General features: G+C 43.3%; 1 protein-coding gene across 2 annotated transcripts; it reads right to left on the bottom strand.

The window, feature by feature from the left end:
- Nucleotides 1-621: 621 nt before the first annotated feature.
- LOC309384258 (uncharacterized protein) lies at nucleotides 622-18,765 on the bottom strand. 2 transcript variants are annotated; one of them, XR_014173989.1, is made up of 3 exons: nucleotides 18,673-18,765; nucleotides 3,825-7,276; nucleotides 622-797 (listed from the first exon to the last, which is right to left on the bottom strand). XR_014173989.1 is itself a non-coding variant. In XM_081937529.1 (2 exons), the coding sequence occupies exon 2, from the start codon at nucleotides 6,117-6,119 to the stop codon at nucleotides 4,347-4,349; it is 1,773 nt and encodes a 590-aa protein (XP_081793655.1). In that variant the 5' UTR covers nucleotides 6,120-7,276; nucleotides 18,673-18,765; the 3' UTR covers nucleotides 622-4,346. The 2 variants fall into 2 exon arrangements, 1 of the variants encoding a protein (XP_081793655.1); XM_081937529.1 differs by having other exon boundaries at nucleotides 622-7,276.
- Between the last annotated feature and the right edge of the window lie 6,152 nt (nucleotides 18,766-24,917).

Below are 24,917 nucleotides of genomic sequence, written 5' to 3'. Positions count from 1 at the left end.
CTTGCAATCTGGATATTCATATCGTTTCTCTCTTGTGTGAGTTGTCTGGTGTATTATCAGCTTGTCCTGCTTGCTATAGCTTTTGCAACATTGGGACACTGGTATGGCTTTTCTCTAGTGTGGATCCTCTCAAGCATAATTCTACAATCTTTGCTTTTGCACAATAGACAGATTTGTGGATATTTTCCACCACTGACATTATTGCATTCTCAAGGACATCAAAAATACTCTCAATTCCTTGTTGGATGGAGTGTAGTCACCATTCCCGAACTTCCAGGTTGCCTGTAGGGCCGTTTTTTGCTCTTGGGAGGCATCAGGGAAGCTCCTGAAGCCTCCAGGTGGATGGTGTAGGCTGTCTTCCACCTCCCCAGGCTCCTAGAAAGCGTCTGGAGCATGGGGAGGGCAAAAAAAGCATGCCAAAAGTGGGGGGATTGCTGGTCATACACACATGCACGCTGAGGTCGCAGACATAGCATTATGGTTGTGGGCATGCCTGAGCACGCCCCACCTGCTCTCCTCCCTGCTTTTGGCACACGATCCAAAAAATGTTAGCCATCATTACTATATGTCCTTTCCTCATCCCCAATGTTGGTAACGTAGAAAAGCAGACGCAGACAGGAGTAAGGTTGTATGGGAAGGCCATCCGATGGAAGGCACCCTGAAGGGCACCCACACAGAGCATTGTTCGGGGCTCCTTTTTATTGTCAAACTTCTCAGAATAGCAAAAGCTCATTGGACAGAAAATACACTTGGTAACTATTGATTGGTTTACAGATGCATGCTTTCCTCATGGACACCTCATGGGCACTTCATGACTCTCTACTTAGTTAATATTTTGCTGCATGGAATCTGATGTCTAGTGTCTTTCTTGTAAGCAAAAGGATTAGAGGAAGGAATGTGGATTTTGACTGATTTAATCAACGTGGTTTGCCAACTACTGATTAACCAATTAACCCCACATTTCCTCCTTTCTTTTATTTTAATTCATTTTGTTTTAACAATTTGCACGCATACATTACGTCGCGTCTATGAGGTCAAATTCTGGGCCGAAACATCGTTATTAATGTAAGTACACATTGATTGCAGCAACAGCAACAAATTAACATGATTCTCTGCGATTTCTCAGTCTTCCCTTTGGTGGACGATCTGTTATTATAATACATTGACCAGACCATCATGCAGGAATACGTTAATACGCTCTTCTTCCACATAGCTCTTACTGAATGACATAGTTGTACAGCATCTGTTTCGATGCTTTGTAATATAGTAGGACACTCCTGTGCGATCGGACAACCTCCCGTGATTTGATTTGCATAGCCAAATTCAGTATAATTTGTAAGATATTCAACAAAGGTTTGATATGGGGTTGTTCAGCACAAATGTTTTGTCCCAATATGGATATTTTCCTACATATAAAGTATTCTTATTGCTAGTGGTATTAGTATATTCCCAACAATATGCTGCCTTCTCCTGAATTCTACTTCCAATTGCTAAAGTTGTATAGCTAGTATGTTCTTTTTCCAGTATTCCATCTTATCCAAGGATGTTGTATCCAGCCAGTTTTGTTAAAAGGCACTGCATGTACCATGAATCCTACTTTTGTGTGTGTAGGAACATGCATACAAATCCAACAGTCAGTTCTGTTAATCATTTTTGAAATATTTTGAACATCCCACAGAAAGCGATTTTGGTCCCAAAGTCCTTGTTGTGGAATACCTTCCTGTGGGGATATCGTTGCCAAAGTTGGAGGGAAAAGACATGTAAAAAGTATGCACAACACAATAGTGAGAGAATTTGAATTTAAACAAGAAAAAGCAGCCACTAAAAAGTTCTCTGGTGTTGGCTCCAAATTTTGATCTTGCAAGAGCTGACTGGCTTGAGCAGACAAAGCCTTAATTTGTCCCCAAGTTGGCTTATGTTTCTTCCGAGATGCTCGGTCTCGATCCGTTTGAGGATTCTGCAGGCTGAGGGAGAAGTTGGGTATTGGATTTTTCAATTCTTCCAAGGTTTTAAACACCGCACTGGAATCCACACGGGTCCTGTTGGAGCAAGCACAGCAACATATCCTCGTTCCCATGTTAACAGAAGAACCGGACCATGCCATTCAGGGTTAGGTAACAATCTATACATTACTTGTGGCTGAGGATGACTTGTTCTATGGCCAAAGTGATTATCCACTGGAGTAGATAATTTTTTTATATTAAGATGATTTAGTGTGAATAGAACTTTGTTCAGCCATTCCTGTTTCCCAAGAAGGCCTACGGGATTTCCCCCTGTTTGTTTATGTTTTTCCAAAGCTGATTTTAGGGTATGATTAGCTCGTTCTAAAATAGCCTGCCCTGTGGCAGTATAGGGAATGCCAAAAATGTGTTTAACTTGCCATTTCTCACAAAATTCAGCAAAGAGTTTACTACAATATGCTGGACCATTATCTGTTTTTAAAGTAGAGGGCAGGCTCATAATCTACAACTCCCGGGATTACAAAAATTCCCTTTTTACCAGCGGAGGAGTGAGGGAGCACAAGCCCTACGGTGTTAGCAGGCAAGGGACCTTTCAATTGAGATGGCATCAAGATAACAACTCCTGGAAGAGATATAGTTGTCTTCCTGATTAATTAAATCAATTCCCGCACTGCCGCTTGTGGCTCCTTTGTAATTATTAACTGTAGAGGCGGCAATTTGGCTGGGGCTTGCCGTGAGCCCAAAATCTAGTTTCCCTGATCACTGATTCTACCTCTACATTGGTTTGCCCAGTGATATCCTTTTTTGCACTTAGGACAAACTGTTTTTGGGTTTAGCACCTTGCCCCCCCTCTCCTGGCCCATTGCCTCTATAGGCACAATTTCCTTTCGGCTTGCCAAAGTGCCTGTTTTGTATAGAAAAATTTCCAACTCCATATATTTGATCTGGTATGAACTGCCCACCTGAATTGTTTCCTTGTGGGATCAACTGATAACCATTAGAAACTGTTTGTACCACTAGGAAGGCTTGAAGCCCTTCTGCAAGTTCTTGTCCTGTGAGATTTCCTTTTTTCTGTTCTTCTAGAAATCCTGCTCGAACTGCTCCAATTGGCTCCTTTGTAGAGACAATTAATATTGGAGCAATAAGGGAACTATGTTCTAATGGCCTCAATGTATTTGCGGCCGGTAAAGCTAGTTGAAAATAAGGAGGGGGAGCAAATTCCTTCTCTGGGAGGGAAGAGAGCGAAGAGGAGGGTGCCTTGAATTCGAATTTATGATTCCTCATCTTCTCTATTATATCCCTGCATTGTTTCCAGAACAATAACTGTTGAATAGGAGCACACGGCTCAGTACGCAATTGTTTTCCAATTTTTATCCAGTACCCTAATTCCCAAGTTCCTGCCTCAGGATACCAGGGACATTGACAACCTATTTCACCTACTAAATTTTCTAAATTACGTAGACTAACTCCTGTTATTTCATTACATTTAAGTAATTTCTGCAGCTCTTGTGCATGAACCTTCTGCAGACCTGACAGTTCCCCCTCCCCATACTCATGAAAAATTGGGAGCAAAGTTCGCTGAGGTGCACCTGGGCTCGATTGGCCGAATGAGTAGGAGGGTATCACGTTGGGGTCACCAGATATTGGTAACGTAGAAAAGCAGACGCAGACAGGAGTATGGTTGTATGGGAAGGCCACCCGATGGAAGGCACCCTGAAGGTCACCCACACAGAGCATTGTTCGGGGCTCCCTTTTATTGTCAAACTTCTCAGAATAGCAAAAGCTCATTGGACAGAAAATACACTTGGCAACTATTGATTGGTTTACAGATGCATGCTTTCCTCATGGACACCTCATGGACACTTCATGACTCTCTACTTAGTTAATATTTTGCTGCATGGAACGTGATGTCTAGTATCTTTCTTGTAAGCAAAAGGATTAGAGGAAGGAATGTGGATTTAATCAACGTGGTTTGCCAACTACTGATTAATCAATTAACCCCACACCCAACATGAGGTTCAGAGATCTTCAAAGGTAAAAAGGAGAAGGGTGTGAAGTCGGGTGGGGTGGGAGTCAGATGTAATGGGGGTGTGAATGGCCAAGGGGACTCAAGGATTAGGATACAGAGCACAAGGGTGTCTTGGAGGGTGGGGGAGGCGTACAGATGCCTATGGCAGGCAAACCTGGCCCTGCGCTAGGCCTCCAAGACTTTTCCCTAGCTCTGAGAAGACAGTGTTCTGCCTAGCGACTCGTACATTTGATTAATGGCTGCATCAGGGAGAGCAAGAGGATTCGGGTAGTTAAGGAAAGCAAATTCACTTAACAGCCATTGGAACATGCAACCGTAATTAGAGGCCTATAATAGTTATAACTTGAGGACTACTTTTATGTGGGCTGTGAAACTCCACATGTGGGAATTCCATAGTCAACAGACAAGTGAGGCTTGCGACTGAAATCTCTCCCACAATCAGGACATTCAAAGGGTTTCTCTCCTGTGTGAGTCCTCTTATGTTTCACCAGGCTGGAATTAACACTGAAACTTTTCCCACAATCAGGACATTCAAAGGGTTTCTCTCCTGTGTGAGTCCTCTTATGTTTCACCAGGCTGGAATTATCCCTGAAACTTTTCCCACAGATAGGACATTCAAAGGGTTTCTCTCCTGTGTGAGTCCTCTGGTGTATCACCAGGCTGGAATTATCCCTGAAACTTTTCCCACAGATAGGACATTCAAAGGGTTTCTCTCCTGTGTGAGTCCTCTGGTGTATCACCAGGTTGGCATTCTGACTAAAACATTTCCCACAGATAGGACATTCAAAGGGTTTCTCTCCTGTGTGAGTCCTCTTATGTTTCACCAGGTTGGCATTCTGACTAAAACATTTCCCACAGATAGGACATTCAAAGGGTTTCTCTCCTGTGTGAGTTCTCTGGTGTACCACCAGGCTGGAATTCTGACTGAAACGTTTCCCACAATCAGGACATTCAAAGGGTTTCTCCCCTGTGTGAGTCCTCTGGTGTGCCACTATATTGGAATTATTATTAAAGCTTTTTCCACAGATAGGATATTCAAAGGGTTTCTCTCCTGTGTGAGTCCTCTGGTGTCTCACCAGGTTGGCATTCCGACTAAAACATTTCCCACAATCAGGACATTCAAAGGGTTTCTCTCCTGTGTGAGTCCTCTGGTGTCTCAACAGCGGGGAATTGTGACTGAAACTTTTCCCACAATCAGAACATTGAAAGGGTTTCTCTCCTGTGTGAGTCCTCTGGTGTATCAACAGATAAGAATTATCACTAAAACCTTTCCCACAAACAGGACATTCAAAGGGTTTCTCTCCTGTGTGAGTCCTCTGGTGTTTCACCAGATTAGAATTATAACTAAAACCTTTCCCACAAACAGGACATTCAAAGGGTTTCTCTCCTGTGTGAGTCCTCTGGTGTACCACCAAGTGAGGCTTGCGACTGAAACCTCTCCCACAATCAGGACATTCAAAGGGTTTCTCTCCTGTGTGAGTCCTCTTATGTTTCACCAGGCTGCAATTAACACTGAAACTTTTCCCACAATCAGGACATTCAAAGGGTTTCTCTCCTGTGTGAGTCCTCTTATGTTTCACCAGGCTGGAATTATCACTGAAAGTTTTCCCACAGATAGGACATTCAAAGGGTTTCTCTCCTGTGTGAGTCCTCTGGTGTATCACCAGGCTGGAATTATCCCTGAAACTTTTCCCACAGATAGGACATTCAAAGGGTTTCTCTCCTGTGTGAGTTCTCTGGTGTACCACCAGACTGGAATTCTGACTGAAACGTTTCCCACAATCAGGACATTCAAAGGGTTTCTCCCCTGTGTGAGTCCTCTGATGTCTCACTAGCTGGGAATTCTCACTGAAACCTCTCCCACAATCAGGACAATCAAAGGGTTTCTCTCCTGTGTGAGTCATCTGGTGTTTCACCAGGTTGGAATTACTACTAAAAGCTTTTCCACAAATAGGACATTCAAAGGGTTTTTCTCCTGTGTGGGTCCTCTGGTGTATCACCAGCTGGGAATTCTGACTAAAACATTTCCCACATTCGGGACATTCAAAGAGACACCTCTTATGTCTCAAGAGGTGGGAATTTCTAATGAAACTTTTCCCACAATCTTTACACTTACAAGGTTTCTCCATGGAGTGAATCCTCTGATGTGTTACCAGGCGGGAATTGCGACTGAAACTTCTCCAAGAGTCAAGACATTGAATGGGTTTTTCTCCTTTATGATTCCTCTGGTGTATCACCAAGATGAAATCATAACTTAAAGTTTTCCAACAATCAGGACATTCAAAGCATTTCCCTCCTATGGGAGTCTTCTGGTGTATCACCAGAATTGTGACTTTCCCATAATCAGGACATTGAAAGGGTTTTTCTTCTGTGTGAGTTTTCTGATGTCTCTTGAGATGGAAATTTCTAATGGCGTTTTCCCCCAAATCTAGATACTCATAGAGTTTCTCCCTGGAGTCAATCTACTGATGTATCACCAGACCTAAATTGTGACTGTATTTTTCCACAATCAGGACATTCAAAGGGTTCTCTTTTGTGGGAGTCCTCAGATGCTTTACCAGGAAGGAATCTTTTCTCACTGAAAGGATGTTCAAATGCTTTTATTCCTTTGTGTGCATCCTTTGTGTCTCATGACCTGAGAATTTCTAATGAAACCTTCACACAATCTGCATAGTCATAAAGCATTTACCGCATTGGGAGAACTTTTGTGGCTTCCCTCTTTTGTGGAGGTGGTTCCATGAACAAGGGAGCTTTTGTGACCATAGTTTTTGCCAAATTCATGTAATTTGTATGGCTTTCCGTCTCCTCTTGTGCATAATCAGCTGTGATTTGCAATCTGTGCTTTTCCCACAATAGGCAAATTTATGAAGCTTTTGCACCACTGATATTCTTGAGGAGGTAAAAAATATGGACAATGCCTTGTTTAAGGGTGCTTTCATTCAAGCCGTCTTCTTCCTCACAGGGAGAGGCCCGCATTACTGTCTCTTCTACATGGCTTTACTTTTGATCTTTTCCTCCCATACAGACTTCCAGATATTTCCCTCTTTTGCTGAATGATAAATAATCTTCCTTCCCCTCATTTAATTTATCCTTGAGTTCTGCATAATCTGCTTATTCTTTCTTAATTTTCTCTCTTTTGTCAAACAGCTGATGGAGGAGGAGCAGATTTGTATGGTTTTCTGCAGGAAATGGAAAATATTTTGATTTCTGGCTTGATTTTCTTCCCTTTTCAACACTGATTGTTATTTACAGTTGTCCAGAGTGCTCTTATTGCCATCCTGTTCATCTGTAAGATTCAAAGAAAAAATGTAACTTTGTTTATAAAACGGTTGGATAAGCAATTTGGCCGCTGAAAAGTTTGATTTGAATATTTGGAAATGGCTTCAAAGCAAACTAAATTAACTGCCTCTAAGAGCGCTGGAAGCTCTCCAGCCCAGACACACAAATTGCAATCTTTACTACCCCCAGCGGAAGCATTAACACTCGAAGCCCTCCAAAGTGGCCTCCAAAGTGCCTTAAACGAACAAGCCTCTGTTCTGGAAGGTAAAATTACCAATGCCCTTAAAGATGTGTCTAACGAAATGTCTGAAATTAAGGACTTAATCCAAACTTGCAATCAGCAAATAAGGGAAGATATAGTGGATGCATTTAAGGGGTTGCTTGGTTACGTAACATCACTGGAGGATAGAGTGGAAGAAATTAATCAGTTCAATGTGAATGTTAAAGAACGGGCCTTCACATTTTTCTCCGATAGGCATCAATCCTTTTCCAGAATTGATTTTATACTAATTACAAATGATTTACTTTCTAGGGTGAAGAAGACGAAGATATGCTCGAGAACTCTAACAGATCATAATCCGGTTTGGATGGAATTGGAATATAGAGGGATCTAGGATATCTTGGAGGTTAAATGAGAATTTATTTAGATATGAGAGAAACGTTATAGAATGTAAAAAACTATTGAAATAATATTTTGTTTTTAACATGCATAAGGGGACATCGATGGAAATGGTTTGGGACGCAAGCAAAGCTTACATGAGAGGTGTCTTAATAGATCTGAATAACTTATATAGGCGTAGACAGGGGGAAAACGAAGGGAATTAGAAGAAGAAATAAAAAAGAAGGAGCAGGCATTAATATCTAATCCAAACGACAAGAAGATAAGAGAAGCAACTGCGAGGACAGTTCAAGTTGCCTACTACTCAAGAATGGACATAAAAGTAGTAAACTTAGCAGAAATGGCCAAAATCTCAGCATATTTGAAGGACCATTCAGATGAGAAATATAAGTTGGAATGGAGAAGATGGATTGACTATATTTAAAATAAATATCAGACTAAGAAATTCCAATTAGCTTATGAGTGAAGGCACAAGGAATGTTACAATTTATCTAAAGTTAGTTTAATAACAGGGAAGTTAAAGTACAAGAGGAGGTAGGATGCTAAAGTTAGTTAGCTTATGTTAGCATATGATTGTTAAATGTTTATACCCTGTATTTTGCTCTGAGAGATTGGGGGTAGGGAGGGTTGGAGGGGGGGGTAGGGTTGGGGGTGGAGGGAGGGAAGGGGAAACATTTGTAAAACCTATTAAAACTTTTTAATAAAAAAAGGAGTTTCACTTTCACAGCAGCAAGCAGCTTTACTACAGAACAGTTGAGCAAAGCCACATCCAGGTTCCTTCCTGTCTCCTGCTTGCTCACACAGCAAAGACTGTTTGAGTTTCCAAACACCCCTCAACTCTCTCACACACTGACAGGACGCTAGACAGATGAATACTAATGGATGCTGGTAGGCAGAGGCAGATCCCTCCCCCTTATTTTACTCCCCAGTTCAGATAAATCTGTTCCTTCTAGTGTAATGCCAGTTATAGGAAAAAGAGGCAAAAATGCAGAAAAAGATTTACAGATGCGATTAGGAAAAAACAAGTAAGGGAAGCTGCACACAAGTATCGTCAAATTCATCCCCAAGTCAGTAGAAAGGCTGTAAAAAAGTATACATCTAATAACCCCTATGCTAATCAGTCACAAATGAGATCAATGCCTTGGACTAATACGTATTTCTCTAGTTTTAAATTTGAAACTCAGAAATAAACAATAAACTACACAATTCTCAGTATTGCTTTATCTTCCACATTTCGGCATGGTCCATGAAACACCCAGTGATAAGATATAGTGAGATGAAGTCAAGGCTGAAGCCCAGCGCTCCCCTCCACCATTTAAACCTTCCCGTGACTCCACCTACTGCCCACGCATGCTCACAACGGTCCTAGCCAAGCCACAAGCTATGTTGATTTGCTGCCTTGAGCAGGCAGCCATGCTGTGTTTCGGAATAGCAGGTTGAGGGTCCCAGGATGTGCTACAGTGGTGGTGCACCTCTCTCCCCTTCAGCCATACTTCCAAGGACTTCCAAGTGGTGGTTAATGCTGATAGGAAGTCTTCTGGAGGGCACCGATGTCGTTTCAATGCCCCCATGACTAGAGAAGTGGCTGTTCTCATTGTCGCCCAGGATTTTGAGAAAAGAAATATCGTTCTCCACAGCAGAGAAAACTGGTTGTTACAAATCAGTGAGATGCATCGTCCCTTTGAAGCTCTCCAGTATCCTCTGATGTTCTGCCATGGAGAAGATGGCTATTACATCAATATACCTCAGTGTGAACCAAACAACAAAGTTCCTCTCAAGAAGACCGTGTCTGCTGCTGCCTTTTACAGATATAGGATAATGGAGGATGATGGTAAAGAATGCTACCTATTGCTGGTCCATTTCTGTAGCCAAGCACGGGTATCCAACTTACTAGTATGATCATATAAGCCCAGCCCAACACAATGTTACTGAAAAGGGAAAACAAGATATCCAAGAACAATCCAGTATGGTTGCATAAAGATTTCTCTGATAAACTGAATGAAAAAAAGGATCAGTATAAAAAATGGAAAGAGGACACATAACTAAGGCAGAATAGTAGCATATAGCCCGAATCTGCAAAGACGAAATCAAGGTCATGGTGAGAATGAACTAAAACTTGCAAAAATATCAAAAATCATTTTAAAACATGTATAAAACAAGAAATAAGTCAGGGAAACAGTCAGTGCACTAATGGGAGATGATGGCAAGAGACTGATGGGCAGTAGAGACACAGCAGAGCTACTTAATTCATTATTTGCATCTGTCTTCAGGCAAAAATAAAAAATAGCCAAACCTACCAAAACAGAACTGTAAAAGGCAGACTAGAAATACAAATTAAAACAAGCAAGAAAATGGTAAGAGAACACCTGTCTATTCTAGATGAGTTCTAATCATCGGGACCAGATTGATTACATCCCAGAGTTCTAAAGGAGCCAGCAGACGTGATCTAAGAACCATTCAACTATATCTTTCAAAGATCTTCACGCACCAAAGAACTACCGGTGGGTTGGAAAAGACCGGATGTAGTTTTCATCTTCAAAAAGGGGGAGAAAAATGGTTCCATAAAACTACAGGCCAATTAGCCTGACATCACTACCTGGGAAGATCTTGGAAAAAATAATGAAACAAAAGATCTGCAAATACCTAGAAGCAAGCAAATATATAAATAGAAGTCGACATGGGAAGTCAACATGTTATTTCATTCTTATACAAAGTGACAAAATTAGCGGAACCCCCCCCCCCCCGATATTAGAACCACCACTGATCTCCGCTCCTTCTGCAAGAAACTCAAGACCCACCTGTTCCAATTAGCCGGCTTGGCCCAATTATAGTTTTATTCTTTAATCCTCCTGGCAGTTATTTTAAATTTTTGGGGTAGATTTTAACGTTGTTTTAATTTCATTATTATTGTACAGTTTTTGTGTAATTTGCTTTTAAGGGTTTTGATGCCTCCTCTATGTATATGTATATGTATATGGTGTTTTAACTTTGACTGTACACCGCCCCGAGTCCCTTCGGGGAGAGGGAGCGGTTTATAAATTGAATAAATCTAATCTAATCTAATACATTGTATAATTGGATTTCAGTAAGGCAGTTGACAAAGTAGACCATAACCTACTTCTTGGTAAATTAGAAAAATGTGGGATAGGTACATCCTTCCACACAGATGGATTCATAACTGGCTGACAAACCGCACTCAAAGTGTATTCCTTAATGGGGTATTGGAAGAGCGCAGGCGCGGACGTCGAGGGCAGGCTTTTTCTGAGCTTGTCGACCCACTAGACCGTAGAGGCATTTTTTAAAGATCATAAACACCTTGGAAACTCCGAAATTCTTAGGAATCTAGGAGAGAGATTAGCGCTGCGGGGTTGACCTCTTGTAGCTCCCCAGAAGGATATATAGCCTCTGGGGTGTGGGCGAGTAGAGCCCCCCTTTGCAGACGCTTCAAGCTCCGGTCTGGTGGAATCCTCTGCCAAGCGGCGGAGCAAGACGCCGTAAATAACAATGTTTTAACTCCGAGCAACTCAGAAGGAAACATTTGCAAGTATTTTAAGTCTTAAGTTTGAAAAACTTTGTTAAAGAACGCTATTATTCAACTTGAAAGGTGTGGGTTTAGAACAAAGGATTCAGAACAAGGCTTCAAAATGGCGTTAATTTACAGCTGAATACCCAAAGAAAACGAAAGTTAATTGAATGGTGACAGCTAGAGGCGGCTGAAAGAATTATTAACAACTTTAAAGTTAGTTTATACAATTTGATCTATTTGGAGGAGTATCTTGTGAGAAAGTTGTGTTTTTTGTTAAACATGGCAACGGAACAAAAGGTGGCTTCCCCAGGTGCTACAATAAATTTCCAGGATTTGAAGGACTTCATAAGGGAAGAAAATGCTTTTTTAGGTAAAGAAATTAAAGAGGTTAAAGAAATGGTTCAGGATACCATTAAAAAGCATGACCAGCTCGATAAAAATCTAGCCGCAGGTCTGTCAGAAGTTGTTCTTAAGGTGGACAGTAAAGTTGAGCAACTGGCTTTGGATTTGGAAACCAAAATGAAGGAAACGGATTTGAAATTTGTTGAAATGGAGGGGAATATGCAAAGGATGGATAATGAGATTATCATGATGCAATTCAGATCTATGGAGTACGCTGTTAGACTGAGGGGTATCAGAGAAAACCCTAGAGAGGATTTAAGAAAAGTTTGTGCTGATGCTTTGGCCACGTTATTAAAAATGGAGGATTCTTGTGAGATTTCTGCTAAGATTGATAAAATTTACAGAGTAAATTCACATATAGCATCACAAAGGCAACTACCAAGGGATGTTGTGATATACTTTACTGAGAGAAATTTTAGAAATGATATTTTGCAGAGGTCTTATTATGCTTGTCTTCAAATAGTTGGAAACATGATTGGAGTTTTTAAAGAGTTACCACCAGCGATGTTAAAGCTCAGAAGGGATTTTGGATTTTTGGTAGCGGAATTGAGAGATACAGTATAGATGGGATGTTCCAATTGGTGTTATACTCAGATACGAAGGGGTGAGGTACCGTTTGAATACAATAGACAAAGCCAGAGACTTTTATTATGGAATACTCAAGAAAAATGTGACACCCCCCCCCCCCCACGTACATCCACACCAACACCAGTAGATTTGGATGTCTTAGAGCAGAGGATGTTTGAGAAAGAGACAGAAGAACAAAGAAAGCAGACACAAAAAGAGAAGGAGGTGCAGGGTGCTGTAGGTGGATCTCGAGTGGACCCCTCCGGATCTCTGTTGAGCTCCTTCTTGGAAGAAGGACCGTCTAAGACTCTCATTGAAATGCCGATACTTAAACCTGTCGAACAACGTATTACTAGATCCACGACTAGACAAATGCTAGAATCTCACAAGTGGGTGGACCCCCAAACACAATGTGCTAAGAAAGAAGTTAAGAAGCAAACCGGAGCCATGGGAGGAGCAGGGCCAAAGATTAGTCTTGTGGAGAGAGATCTTCAGCAAATGCTTTCAACACTCCAGATCAGACCCAAAGATGCTTAAGCTATTATCTTGGAACGTGAATGGATTGAACTCCCCACAAAAAAGGAAAAAATATTTTATTATTTGAAGCAATTTAATAATGACGTTGTTTGCCTTCAAGAGACTCATATTAGGTTGCAAGACCAGAAGTATTTAGTGAATTCAAAACTGGGAACATCTTATGCTGCCTCTGATTTGGTAAATAAAAATGGTGTGGTGATATATATAAATAAAAGATTTTCAACTAAAGTTACAGAGGCGGATGACACTGGTAGATATATAGCAATTGAACTTGATACAGACTTTGGTCCTATTTTGGTGCTAGGAATATATGCACCTAACCAACGCCAAGAAAGCTTTTATAAGATGCTTCATTTAAAAATTTTAGATTGTAATTTTAAGAGTATTCTAATAATGGAAGATTGGAATGGAGTGATTTCTCCAAGGATAGATAAGAGTACAAAGACTAAATTCACTATCAAATTACCCAAGGCTTTTTTTGACTTACAAGACGACCTGAAATTAAAAGATGTTTGGAGGACACAACATCCAAATGAGATGGATTTTTCTTTCTACTCAGATAGACATAAATCCTTTTCAAGGATTGATTTCTTTTTGTTAACACCGGATCTACTTCCTAAAGCTAAGAAATCCAAGATATTCTCCAGGACACTTACTGACCATAGCCCGGTGTGGTTACAAATTGAGTTAGGGAAGAGGCCAAGAAGGTCCTGGAGAGTAAATGAAAATTTATTTAGATACGAAAAAAATGTTGATGAACTTAAAAAACATATGAAGGAATTTTTCAGTTTTAACATGAATAAGGGTACTCCCATTGAAACAGTTTGGGAGGCAAGTAAAGCTTATATGCGTGGGGTCCTGATACATATGAATTTTAAACATAAACAAATTAGACAGAAAAGGAGAATGGAATTGGAAGATGAAATAAAAAGCAAGGAACAGCTGCTTATAGCAAACCCGAAAGACGAGGCGCTCCAGATGGCGCTAAAGCTGTTGAAAGATCAATTTCAAATGCTTATAGCAGAACAAACAGCAACTAACTTACAATTTGCTAAACATAACACCTTTGCTAACGCTAATAAACCTGGCAGGTGGTTGGCTTATACTTTGAGAAAGAACACAAATGACAGAATTATTGATAGAATTGAGTATGGAGGGAAGACAGTATATCAACAAGATTTGATTAAAAAATCATTTGTGGACTATTATGCTAAGCTATATGTACAGGATAATATACAGAACAAGTCAGTAGATGATTTTTTGGAAGGAAAAAGGGTCGCTAAAATTTCTGCGCTTCAAAAGGCAAATCTGGTACGTCTGATAACTGCTGATGAGATCACTTTAGCTATAAATCAACTTAAATTAGCTAAGGCTCCAGGGACTGACGGTTTGACTGCAATGTACTATAAAACTTTACAACTGGAAATGATTGAATATCTTACACAACTATTTTGTAATATACAGCAAGGAGGTAAAATACCCTCTTCATGGAAAGCGGCTTTTATCTCATTGATACCTAAAGACAAAGAGGGCCCTAAGAAACCAGAGGATTACAGACCGATATCTCTTCTGAACACAGATTATAAAATATTTGCTAAGGTACTAGCCAACAGATTGATGCCGGTTATTCAAGAGATTATTCATCATGATCAAGCAGGATTTATTGAAGGCAGACACATGAAGGAGAATGTAAGGCAACTCATAGATTTAATTGACTATCTTGATAAGAATAAGCAGATCTCTGCAGGGCTGGTCTTCTTGGATGCAGAGAAGGCCTTCGATCGAGTGAATTGGAATTTTCTAACCAAGACTTTGGAAAAGATGGATATGGGACCACGATTTCGGCAGGCGATTGGAGCAATTTATCAGCAACAAAATGCACAACTTATTATTAATGGAAATTTGTCAACAATTTTCGAGATACAAAAAGGCACAAGACAAGGTTGCTCATTATCCCCATTGTTATTTATTTTAACTTTGGAAGTCTTGTTGAACGCAATTCGGGACTCAAAATCCTTAAATGGCATAGCTATCAGGCAAAAGGAATACAGAACTAGAGCATTTGCCGATGATCTGGTTGTTACCCTTTCACATCCTTTGAAATCAATAATCCAGATGAAAAATATCATAGTAGAATTTGGCATGGTGTCTGGGTTTAGACTAAATCAAAACAAAACGAAAATGATGGTTAAAAACATGACAGAGACTCAAAGAAAGAGACTTGTAAGTTTAGCAGGTTTTGAAATAGTCTCCAAAGTTAAATATTTAGGAATACAAATAACAGAATCAAATACAAAACTTTTCTTAAATAACTATGAAGTGTTGTGGCAAAAGATACAGAAAGATCTTGAAGTGTGGAAAAAGTTACAATTGTCTTTGCTTGGAAGGATCTCAGCAATTAAAATGAACATTCTACCTAGATTTATCTTTTTATTCCAGATGATACCAGTGCTTAAATCAGATAAAACTTTGTTAAACTGGCAAACAACATTAAATAAATTTGTTTGGAAGGAGAAAAAACCGAGAGTAAAGATGAAGATTATGCAAGATACTCGTGAAAGAGGCGGCCTTAGACTCCCAAACCTTCGATTGTACTATGAAGCTGCGGTACTAACGCATGTAACAGATTGGTTTGGGAAAACAAAAATGAATTTGCTGAATATAGAAGGCCATGATCTTGTTCTGGGATGGCATGCATATCTTTTTTATGAAGATAGGGTGGATAAAGTGTTTAACAATCATGTTCTCCGAAGTGCCTTGATGAGAATATGGAAGAAGCACCGGCCCAATTGGGATTATAAAATACCGCTTTGGTTGGATCTTGCAGACACCATGGGGATTATGAATATTAAGTCACTCGGGGGTTGTTTATATAAAGATGTGCTTATCGCTGATGGGGACGAATGGAAGTTAAAAACTTTGGAACAACTGTTGGAAGAAGGAATTACTTTAAATTGGTTACATTACATACAGCTACAGAAGAGATGGGAAGAAGATCGTAGGGTCGGTTTTATGGATAAAGAAGTGGAACTGATCAAGCAGATAAAAGAGACTGGCCCAAAACAAGTTAAAAGAATATATAATGTACTGTTAGAAAGAGACTCAGAAAGTGAATTGGTTAAGGATTGTATGATTAAATGGGCTCAGAATTTTGGTGAAGTGGTTATGTTGGAAACGTGGGAAAAAATATGGGTTCAGAATGTTAAATTTACACAGTCACAGAATTTAAGGGAGAACTCTTATAAAATGTTTTACAGATGGTATTTAGATCCTAAAAAATTATCATGCATGTACCCAAATGTTCAACCAAAATGTTGGAGATGCGGGTGCCTAGATGCTACCTTTTTTCATGTATGGTGGACTTGCAACAAGGTTAAGGCTTTTTGGATAAAAATATGGTGGGTTATGCAGAATGTATTTAAGAAAAGAATACAATTCTTTATTTATATTTAATTATCTAGGGGTTTTTAAATACTGTATTTTAATTGTTTTATTTATCAGCCGACCTCCTCCTTGTGTATGTCTCGGTATATGTCTCTGTTATATGTTTGTTTTGTCCACATATTTATTTCATATGTTTCATTGTACGCTGCCCCGAGTCCTTCGGGAGAGGGTGCGGCTAAGAAATAAATATTTATTATTATTATTATTATTATTATTATTATTATTATTATTATTATTATTATTATTATTATTATTATTATTATTATTATTATTATTATTATTATTATTATTATAATTCACTCCGCAAATGTTTTTATTGGGTATAGCTAAGGATTTTACCAAAGGGGAAACAAAACTGGTCTTGCATATGGTCACAGCAGCTAGATTGTTGATTGTGCAACATTGGAAAAAAGATTTTTTACCGACAATTGATCAATGGATTCAGAAGGTGGCGGGGTTCGCCGAAATGGCAAAAATTTCAGCTTTCTTAAAAGCTCAGAAGCAGGAGGATTATAAACAGGAATGGGTAAAATGGATTGATTATATACAGAATAAATACCAGACTAAGAGTTATTATGTAGCCTTTAGGTAAGAATGTTTAGACTGATAGATGATTCGAGTAAATAATACATGGGCTGCTTGGAATTGTTAGAGTGGTGTATAGTGGAAGCCAGGGGGGGGGCTTGAATGGGAGGTGGGGGTGGGGTAGGGTGGAGGGTGGGCTAATATATATGCATAATTAATCTAGAAGATGGGATTAATGAAATATTGTTATTTTAAGAGAAATTTATATTATGATTTATATATGTTTAACTAACTTAGAAGATGGGATCAATGGGCTATTGTTACTTTAAGAGAAACTTATATTATGTTTGTTGGGAGGTGAGGGGGTATAATATGTGAATGAGTAATCTATTTTAAGATGGGGGAGGGGAGGGGGTAAAGTGTTTAGTATAATATTTGAATGAGAAAATTTTTTGGGGGGTTGGGGGGGGCATAGCATTTGTATGAGATTTATATTGTATGGCGGGGGGTGAAAAGGGGGAAAATCTGTTTGTATAAAACTCTTTTAATAAAAAAAAAGTGTATTCCTTAATGGGACTATATCTATATGGAGAAAAGTAAGCAGTGGGTACCCCAAGGTTCTGCTTTAGTGCTCTTTAATCTTCGTAAATGCCTTTGATGAGGGAGTCCAACTGGAACTGAATCAAATTTGGAAATGACACCAAGTTGGCAGGACGTCAACACCTCAGAAGATAAGCTCAAGATAGAGAATCTCGATAGATTTGGCCCTATCTAACAAAATGAACTTTAATGAAGGGGAAAAAAGTTGTACACTTATTCAAGAAAAACCAAATGTACTGGTACAGAATAGATAGCACTTGGCTCAAGTAATAACTATGAGAGGAATCTTGAAGTCCTAGTGGACAATCATTTAAATATGGGCCAGCTGTGTATTGCAGTGGCCAAAAAAAAAAGCCAATACAGTACTAGGCTGCATGAACAGAGAGATAGAATCAAGATCATGTGAAGTACTAGTACCACTTTATAAAGAGTAAGACCACACTTAGATAATTGCAGATAGTTTGGTCACCATATCATAAAAAAGATGTTGAGACTCTGGAAGAATGCAGAAAGAGCAACAAAGAGGATTAGGGGCCGGGAGGCTAAAATAAAAAGAAGGGTGGCAGGAATTGGGTATGTCTAGTCCAGTGAAAGGAAGGACTGGGGGAGACATGATAGCCATCTTCCAATACTTGAGGAGTTGCCACAAAAGAGGGAGGGGTGTCAACCTATTCTCCAAAGCCCCTGAAGGCAGGACAAGGAACTGCATGGAAACTCATCAAAGAGAGAAGTAACTTCAAACTAAGGAGAAACTTCCTGACACTGAGAACAGTGAACCAGCGGAAGGGTTTCCCTTCAGAGGTTGTGGGGGCTCCATCCCTGGTGGCTTTTAATCAGAGACAGAGCAGCCATTTGTCTGAAATGATATTGGGTCTCCTGCTTGATCAGGGCGTCTGTATAGAAGACCTGCAAGGTCCCTCCCAGCTCTGTCACAAACCCTCCAGTGATGGGAGCACGCACAACCTCTGGAGGGAAGCCATTCCCAAAGAATCCACCTTCACTTGGAAGAGACTTTTCCAATCTTCCCACCAGGAGGAGAATTGCAGCCACCAGTTTCACAGCCTGCAGCACCAGTGGGCTTAAATTCGGGGAGGGAAGGAACCTGCAGCAGCAGCAGCTGAGATGCTTCAGCCCAGTTGCTTCTCTGCTTCCAGGACTCTCCTCCCACCTGCCCTCAACTCACCTTCCAGCTGCTGCTTCGACCATGGGAAGAGCACAAAAGCCGCTCTGCACACCACTCTCCTTCCACGAGTGATCCGGAACAGGAAGTTCAGCTGTTCCCAAAGGTGCTTTTTTCAAAAGGCAACTGGACTTTCTTTCTTCTACTCTCCCCGTCGCTTTCCAACCTTTCTAACAACACAGTACTCGATGGTTTTAACTCCTTTTAGCTCAACCACAGGTATTATCCGCTTTCTAAGCACAGATGTTGCCTGTTTAAGCACCATCTCCAGATAGGAGGCAGGAAAAAGATCTTTCTCCAGTTTCTACCTAAGGCGTTTGCAACAACTTTCCACTGATTAAATGCTATCAAGTGGTTTTTGATTTCTAGCAACCGACTTTGCAGCTGAGGCTAGTGAAATAGTGAAATGTGATGTTACTTAACTTTGTGAAGATTAGCTATGTGCCCAACCCTAAACGTTCATGAAGGTTTTACAGAATCACACAATCAGCTTTCTTAGGGGTGATTCTCAGTGGAGATCAAAACCTCTCTACATGCCAAAACTTTATGACTCTGAGGCTCCCAGGATTTTAGGGCATGGCAGCAGCATCAGGCCAGACCCTCCAGGGAAAGGAGCTTCACTCCTGCTGGCCAGGGCTGCATCCAAGAGCATCAACCACCAAGCTCCATTCTTGGAGGAGGAAATTTTATATCTGCTAAATGCCAGGTGTAAATTCTGTAAATTTACTTGCTCTGAAGTCTCCCATTAGGTCACACAGAGAAACATATGCAGCAGGGCCTAGAAAATGGAGCCTAAGAAAGATGGCATGATTGCCTATATATGGTAGAAGAAATTTCCCCCCTTTCCCCAATGTCTATTTATCTTTTTATTGTACAGAGGGTTGTTTTTTATATATTCTGCTATTTCCCTCATGTTAATTTTAATGTGTCTTAGAGAAATGCTACGTTCAGTTTCATCCTTCTGCATCCTGAAAGTCTTCCAGATTTTGAGGCCAGAATTTCCTAGCCAGCATCTCCTTTGCACAAAATATCAGTGAGTCATAAGCAGAGATTCTGAGTGGCCCCAGTAAGTTGCTGAAAAATAATGGTAAAAAATATGGACAGAGTTGTATCTCAAGAAGAAAAAGCATTGTGGTTTTGAGTCCTGGGTTCTTAAGTTCATGAACAACCCCTGATGTGATCTTGTCTTCTTGGAGGTGCTGCTTGTTACCCTGGTGGTAGCAGCACCAAGATGCCTCTTATTCGTTGCAAATTTGTTACATCTTCAAATCCCCATAACTTTAACCTTAAACTGCCTACTATTTGTAAAAGTCCAAAGGAAGGCGTGAGGTGTTCTGAGGTAAGTTGGAAACAGCTTTATTCGAACAGAGTAGGACTATATACAGGCAGGCTACAATCTGACAGCTCGCCCTTGTTGACAGCTGTTTATATGGAGCTGTCAAGCAGGGCGCCCAATAGGACTGCTTCTGACAGCCCGTGCTCAGCCAGCTGCGTCTTAGCCAATCAGGCGCAGCTTGGCTGTTGCTGGCTGTCACTCGTAAGTCGAGGACCTGCGACCGGTCGTAAGTCGAGGACTTTAGAACCGTTTGCAGGTTGAGGACTCAACACTTCTTCCCCCCTAGCGAGGGTGCATGCGGAAATGGTATGCGTACTCGTTAAGGTAGGCAGGTCTGCGACAGACATGCCCCGAGCGCCTCAGTTCAGGAAGCGGCGTGCGTCACAGAGATAAGATGTCCCTGTTGCAGCTCCTCCCCAAAGGGAATGTAGCTCCGGGTGACATCATTCAGGCCTGTGCCAGAGGGCGTATCCGAAGGCACAGGTAGGACGGGGCGAGGGGGTGCGTCTGTTGGAGGTGGGTTTGAGAACAACTGCCGGTAGGCGGCATCTGGGTAGGCGAGGCCTGACTGGGGAAGAGCCCCTGGGTGGGGTAAACCAGAAAGGGCAAAACCGGAAGGAGTCATCAAATGGAACGGCCGCCGGTAGGCGGCGTCTGGGTAGGTGAGGCCTGACTGGGGGAAGGTCTCACAAGGGGTTGTGTTTGCAAGCCGCGACGGTATTGAGGTAGGCTGCTGGGCAACGGTGGCCAGACTCGACGGGTTGGTTTGAGCGGATGTCTCGGGTGGGTGGTGGTGCCTTAATTGATCCACATGGCGCCGCCACTCAGTACCATCTGGAAGGTGGACCCTGTAAGAACAGATACCAGTTATTGTGCTGACGGTGGCAGGCACCCACCTCGGATCCCCGGAATAATTCCTGGCCCATACAAGGTCCCATCCCTGAAGGTGCGGGGAGGGGGGGGCGGGTACCGGGCTGTTCCCCAGAATAGAGAGGATGTAATCTATCTAGGGTAGTCCGCAGGCGCTGGCCCATCAGCAGTTCTGCAGGGCTTTTGCATGTGAGAGGGCAAGGGATGGAATGCTGACCCAAGAGGTAAGCAGCCACCCTTGCCGGCCAGTCGCCCCGGTCCATCCTGCCCAAAGCCTCTTTGGCCGAGTGGACCGCTTGCTCCGCCCGGCCATTTCTGGCCGGATGGTAAGGGGCAACTGGTTCATGGCGGATGCCCTGTGTGGCCAGGAACTCCTGGAATGTTGTGGATGCGAATTGCGGGCTGTTGTCGGACACAACAATGTTCGGCAAGCCATGGGTGGCGAATAGGCGCTGCAAGGCCCGCACCATGCTCTCGAGTGTGGTGGACAACATTTGGAATAGTTCCACCCAGCGAGAGTACGCATCCACGACCACCAGGAATACCTGGTCCCGCAAAGTCCAGGTGCAGCCGCGACCAGGGTCCCTGGGCACCTCCCACTCCTGGGGGGTGGCAGATGGTAGGGCAGGGTGGGACAGCTGGCATGGGGAGCACCTGGCCACCCAGGGAGCTATCTCGTCATCCAGATGTGGTCACCAGACGTAGCTCTTGGCAAGCACCTTGATGCACGCTACGCCCTGGTGGTCCCCATGGAGGCGAGTAAGCACCTGATGGCGGAGGGCCAGGGGAATAATGATCCTGTCCCCCCCAGCAGACCCCCACAGTGCAGAGACAGCTCCAACTGGTGGGTCTTGAAAGGACGGAAGCCCTCCGCAACCCCCCAGTAGGCCAAGCCATGACCTGAGACAGGACAGGGTCGGCTCTGGTGTGGGCCGCCATGTCAGTGGCAGTCAGGGGCAGGTACAAGGAAGCGATAAACAGGACTGAGAGGCAAGGCACTGGGTGTGAGTCAGTGCAGGGAAGGGGGCAATGGCTGAGGGCATCAGCATGCCCTAGCTGTTTGCCTGGACAGTACCTCAGCATGTACGAGTAAGCTACTAGGAACTCCGTCCAGCGGGTCATCTGGGGAGAGACGATGGGAGGGGTTGGATGTCACCGGCCAGAAGTCCAAGGAGAGGCTTGTGGTCGGTGAACAGTGTGAAATGCCGTCCATAGAGATAATCATGGAACTTTTTAATCCCGGACACGGCAGCCAGAGCCTCCTTGTCGATCTGGCTGTAGTTCCTCTCCGCTGGAGAGAGTGTCCGGGAATAAAAAGCTATGGGGGCTTCCGAGCCATTGGGGAGGACATGGCTCAGGACAGCCTCCAGACCAATGGGGGAGGCGTCACATGCCAGAGTCAGCGGCAGCCTATCACTATATTGGACTAGGACAGCCACTGACGTAAGCATGGCTTTGACAGCCGCGAATGCATGCGCTTCGCGGCTGCCCCAGCGCCAGGCCGCTGATTGGTCGAGCAACCGATGCAGTGGCTCGGCTAGTGACGCCTTGTGCAGTAAGAACGCCTGTAGCTCCACCTTAGAGGCAGGCGTAGGGGGCGTTCCTTATGGCCGCTACTTTGGAGGGGGTAGGGTAGATGCCATGGGCATCTATTAAGAAACCCAGGAATTCCAGCCTAGGCACAGCAAATGAGCATTTGCTGCGCTTTAATTTTAAGCCCGCGCCCCTAAAATGGTCGAGGACCTTCTGTAATACTTCGATGAGCCCTGAGTGGCTGTTTGCAGTGATCAGGACGTCATCGAAGTAAAGGATGATGTCAGGGAGCCCATGGAGCAGCCGCTCCATGAGGCTCTGGAAGATCCCCGGGGCAACGGAGACACCGAATTGGAGGTGGAGACAACGAAAACCCCAACTGCCGCCACATCGTCATCCACCGGGAGCTGCTGGTAGGCTTGCACCATATCAATTTTGGCAAAGATGCAGCTCCGCCCCAAGGAATGGAGCAGGTGCTGCACCACAGGGACTGGATAGGGGTTTGCCTGGAGGCCAAGGTTGATGGTCGACTTATAGTCGGCGCAGATCCTGATAGACCCGTCGGTCTTGACAGGGACCACTATGGGGATCTCCCATTTGGAGTGGTCGACGGGCTCCAGGACACCCTGCGCCAACAATTTGTCGAGTTCCGCATAAGATACAGAAGGATCTTGACAAACTTGAACATTGGGCACTATCTAATAAAATGAAATTCAATGGTGAAAAGAGTAAGGTTCTACTTAGGCAACAAAAATGGAATGCACAGGTATAGTATAGGTGGTACCTTGCTCAGTAGTAGTAACTGTGAAAGGGATCTTGGAGTCCTAGTGGACAACCATTTAAATATGAGCCAGCAGTGTGCAGCAGCTGCCAAAAAAAGCCAACACAGTCCTAGACTGCATCAACAGAGGGATAGAATCAAGATCACGTGAAGTGTTAATACCACTTCATAATGCCTTGGTAAGGCCACACTTGGAATACTGCATTCAGTTCTGGTTGCCACAATGTAAAAAAGATGTGGAGACTCTAGAAAGAGTGCAGAGAAGAGCAACAAAGATGATTAGGGGACTGGAGACTAAAACATATGAAGAACGGTTGCAGGAACTGGGTATGTTTAGCTTAAGAGAAAGAAGGACCAGGGGAGACATGATAGCATTGTTCCAATATCTCAGGGGTTGCCACAAAGAAGAGGGAGTCAAACTATTCTCCAAGGCACCTGAGGGTAGAACAAGAAGCAATGAGTGAAAACTAATCAAGGAGAGAAGCAACTTTCCTGAGGAGAAATTTCCTGACAGTTAGAACAATTAATTAGTGGAACACCTTGCCTCCAGAGGTTGTGAATGCCCCAACACTGGAAGTCTTTAAGAAGATGTTGGATAGCTATTTGTCTGAAATGGTATAGAGTTTCCTGGCCTAGGCACGGGGTTGGACTAGAAGACCTCCAAGGTCCTTTCCAACTCTACTATTGTATTGTATTGTATTGTATCTACCTTTGGCCTCAAGGCAAAAGGCACCTGCGGGCCTTCAGCCTAATAGGGGAACCCTGGGGGTCTAAGTTGAGGGAGATGGGGGTCCCCTTGTATTCCCCCAGCTTACCATCGAAGACATCAGTGTACTCCACAATGACGTCTTCAATGTCAGTGGGCGTGTCCGCGGTGTGGTGCACTCCCACCAGCGACAGGCCCAGAGAGGGGAACCGGTCCAGGCCCAACAGGGCCGGCAGTGGTTTCTTGACCACCAGGATAGGTAGGCAACCCTTGAACCCTCCGTACTCCACCCTTATAGCATAGCAGCCCAGGGTGGGAATAAGAATCCCCTGGTAGTCTTTCAATGATGTGTCCGGCGGTGACAGCTGGTCCCGTGAGACGCCAGGGCAGAGGCGGAGAAGGCAGCCCATGACAGGAGGGAGCGGGAGGACCCAGAGTCGACCTCCATAGTGCAGAGCGACCCTTCTAGCAGGAGCGAGACCGTGACCTTCTTCGAGCCCGCTGTCGCCTGGCTGACCGACTCTGCAGGGATGGCAGGGAGGTCCGGGTCGACGGCAAAACAGTCATCCCTTCTCCGCTGCTGGTGGCAGGGCTGCAGGAGGCACGGCTGCGCCAGCTGGCCATAGACTGGCATGGGGGCTTCAGGCTGCTGGGGAAGCGGCAAGGTGGCCCGGCAGACCTGAGCCAGGTGGCCTTTTGTGTTGCACCTGTGGCACATGGAAGATTTGAATGGGCAGGTGGATCAGGCGTGGTTGCCTCCGCAACCAAGGCAGGCAACCGAGGCTTGATGGGCTGGCTGCTGCATCCAGCGCCTTGGCACGGTTCCCAGGAGGTCCACCTGATCTTCGTCCTTGGGCTCATCCAAAGGCACAAGTTCATCGATCAGGTAAGCCCTGCCTGGCGGTGGTGGCAGTGGCTGGAAGCGAGACATCTCCGCAGCGGATTGTTCAGACAATTCAGCAGCCCTTGCTTCCTCCATTGCTTGCTGAAGTGCGATTTCGGCTCTCGCCAAGAGCCTGTGT

This window comes from Natrix helvetica (assembly GCF_964273705.1).
Source record: "Natrix helvetica genome assembly, chromosome: 1".
Taxonomy (NCBI): Eukaryota; Metazoa; Chordata; class Lepidosauria; order Squamata; family Natricidae; genus Natrix; species Natrix helvetica.
This window is presented reverse-complemented; position numbering and strand designations above follow the sequence as displayed.

Excerpts from the sequence above, each read along its gene's own strand:
- LOC309384258 (XM_081937529.1), bottom strand. The coding sequence starts at position 6,119 with ATGGAGAAACCTTGTAAGTGTAAAGATTGTGGGAAAAGTTTCATTAGA.